Below are 3,133 nucleotides of genomic sequence, written 5' to 3'. Positions count from 1 at the left end.
AATGACGTTGGGACCCCACCCAAGGCAAGGGCTAGTTGCCAGGAGAACCAACCCTTGTGACTATAGGCTTGAAACTTACAGCCCCACAACCTGACCCTGGGGGAGGGAACAGGCTGGAGTTTAAATTAGCCAGTAGCCAATGACTTAGTCAATCCTGACTAATCCTCCCATAAAACTCCAAGAGGACAGGGTTTTGTGGTCCTCTTTTTGAGAGCTTTCATGCTTGGGGAACCAGAATGCTTCCATGTGCCACCGATCCGGGATCCAAGCTCCATGACAACAGAAGCTCCTTTGTTCAGGACCTCCCCCTGTGTATCTCTTCATCTGCCTATCAATTCATATGCTTTAATAAACTGCCATATGTAACCGTTTCCCTGAGTTCTGTGAGTTGCTCCAGCAAATTAATCAAACAAAATTCTTCAACCTTGGAAGCAGCAATCATTAGCTGGTTGGTCAGAAGCAAAGTTGACGACCTAGGGTAGTGAGTGGTGTCTGAAGTGGGAGTGGGACTGAAAGCCTAACCTGTGGAATTGGATGCTATCTTCAGGCAGTGTGAGAATTGCTTGCTGTGGGGGGTGGGGGGGGGAGCCGCTCCTCCCACATTGGAATTGGGTCTGGGAACCCTAAAAGAGTTACTGTTGAGGGAAGATGGATAAAGAGAACTTAGGATCTCTCTGTATCATTTCTCATAATTGCATGTGAACCTACAATTATCTCAATAAAATTTTAAATTAAAAAAAAAAGGAAATACACACACAAAAAACCTTTGGGCTTACTTCTGTCCAGGAGCTATAATCATGTCATTGGTTTCAAAGGAATCTGTTATAAAAGAAAAGCTCAGTTGTTTTCTCAAAGCTAACTAGGTCAAACAATAAACTAATAATAGCAAGTTACTTAGCAAGCTATAAACTAAAAAGGTATAAAAACTTGGCTGTTGAATTCCATTTCCTATTTCTCTACACCTCAGAAGAATGAATAGGCCATAGTGATCAAGTAGAAATAACACTGTTTCAACAAATGATAGAATATTTGAGAGAAGGAAGGGTCCCCAATGTCTTGAGAATGGACGATACTCCGTAAAGGGTTGTGTGTAACTGCCGGGAGGATTGAGGAAACAAAGGGTTGAGGCTAAGACCCTTATGAGAAGGGAGTACTGAGATAACAGATTTTTTAAAAATACTGGCATGTAATCTGCCCACCTTGGTGTACAAGACACAGTCTGAATAGACACTGGCACAATTTGAACCCAGTAGTTCACAAAAAAGAACTATTTTTCCTGAGGAAAAAAAAAAGTAGAATTTCCTTGTAAGCACTGAAAGAAAATTAAGAGAAAATAAAGGTACTAAGGTCAGGAATGTAATAATCATTCCTAACATACCTCCCGCTTCCCAAATAAACAGGCAAGTCACCCTAAAGATAAGTGTTTTTCAGCCTGAATATTCATCAGACTATGTAACCAATCTATATGTACTGCACTTTGATTTTGTAACTAGAACCTTTTTTTATAAAAGCCAGTGGATGAAAACAAACAAACAAACAAAAAAACAAGCTGGTACATCTACAAGGGAGTATAAATTAGTCCCCTTTACCATCTAAAAAGCTATATAACATATACAGTAACCAATAGTTCTTTAAAAGCCACGCATTTTTAAATTGCTACCAGTATTTGCCGCAAAGAACCACGCACAAAAACAGCAAGCAACCGTTTTGCCGTTAGTGTATTATTTTCTAAGTTCACCATTGAATTATGGAGGTACAGTTTTTAATCGATAGGTATTTTCAGTACTTGAAGCCTGGCCTCGACAGAGCAAGCAGCAGTGTTGGAACAGCAGTTCGGAGAGCTCGGAGCAGTTCGGAGCAGTTCGGAGCAGTTCGGTAGCAGTTCGTATGGGGCAAAGCAAGCGACGGCAGGGCAGAGCAAACGTTGTCTAGGTGCAGAATGCCTGGGATTGCAGTTCGTCATTGGTAGGAACTTCACTGGATTCTTCCGCAGCAGTGTTGTCTTCATTGTTGTCACCATGTAGAGTTTCTTCGTTGTCATCCTTGTCTTTCTCATGTTGGAGGTCTTTGGAGATGAGTTGTCTAGCCAGCTTGAGGTTCAGGCCTTCGTTGTAGTGTAGTTTCCTTTTCATTTCGAACTGCCGCTGCTTTTCTTGCTTGTCGAGAAGGATCTTGCTGCTGTGTCCTCCGTCACTCTCCGGCTCTCCCAACTGGCAGTTCAATTCCGAGGTACCACTGGCGGCGAATTTCTTGGCTAAGTTGTCTGGGGTCATGGCTTCCTTTGCTTCAGAATCATTCACTGGATCTTCTCCATCGTCTTGCGGGCTGAAGTAGGGGCTGCTGGGCTCGTTGATCTTCATGAAGTCATAGTCTCTATAAGCAGGCCGGTGTGTTGCCAGGATGTTGGATTCATCCCATTTCTGGGACTTTTTTCTCTGGACCTCCTGTATTGTCCCTCCCGACTGCTGGGCAGAGGCAGCCACTGAGGAACCAGTGGAGCTTTTGTTCTTCAGTATCCCCTTGATCGGCCGGTGTGAGGCGGTGGAGGCCGCCATGCCTGCCGAGGGAGCCAAGGGCCGCCACGGGAGGGTTGGGCCGCCGCAGCCGCCTGCCCGCCCTCCAGGCTGAAGCGGCAGCTTGGTCTGTTCTGGGCACTGGTCGCAACGTCCTAATAGCTGCACCAGGATCCAACGTCACAAAAGGACATGGCAGATGACGCCATAATGGTAGCCGCTGCCGTCATGGCTGCCGTCATGGCAGTCATCACTGCCTCCCAGCCCATGCTGGCTGGTTTTGTTTCTGTTTTAAGGACTAATATGGGAGATACCCCTGCATTACACACAAAACAGAGAAGCACTGTTTTGTGAATTTCTATCTAGCCTGTGTACCAGAGGCTATGTAAAACGTATGTCTTACTGTGGGTCCCAGTCAAAAATTTGAATCGCTGCTTTGGTTGAAAAGATTGGAAGTGTATGGTGGGTATTAGAGAGGGCACGGATTGCATGGAGCACTGGGTGTGGTGCAAAAACAATGAATACTGTTACGCTGAAAAGAAATAAAAATTTTTTTTAAAAAAGGTTGGAAGTGTAGGTGCTACAAGGTGATTACCTTCTGCTCATTCCTTCTGTCACCA

At 44.7% G+C, this 3,133-nt stretch overlaps 1 protein-coding gene across 1 annotated transcript; it reads right to left on the bottom strand.

The window, feature by feature from the left end:
- Positions 1-1,707: 1,707 nt before the first annotated feature.
- Positions 1,708-2,668, bottom strand: PPP1R2C (PPP1R2C family member C). The gene has a single exon (XM_047716309.1). The coding sequence runs from the start codon at positions 2,553-2,555 to the stop codon at positions 1,929-1,931; it is 627 nt and encodes a 208-aa protein (XP_047572265.1). The 5' UTR covers positions 2,556-2,668; the 3' UTR covers positions 1,708-1,928.
- Between the last annotated feature and the right edge of the window lie 465 nt (positions 2,669-3,133).

The sequence above is a fragment of the Lutra lutra genome, chromosome X (genome assembly GCF_902655055.1).
Source record: "Lutra lutra chromosome X, mLutLut1.2, whole genome shotgun sequence".
NCBI classification, from domain to species: domain Eukaryota; kingdom Metazoa; phylum Chordata; class Mammalia; order Carnivora; family Mustelidae; genus Lutra; species Lutra lutra.
Note: the sequence above shows the minus strand (reverse complement) of the source record. Positions and strands in the feature narration are given on the sequence as shown.

Excerpts from the sequence above, each read along its gene's own strand:
- PPP1R2C (XM_047716309.1), bottom strand. The coding sequence starts at position 2,555 with ATGGCGGCCTCCACCGCCTCACACCGGCCGATCAAGGGGATACTGAAG.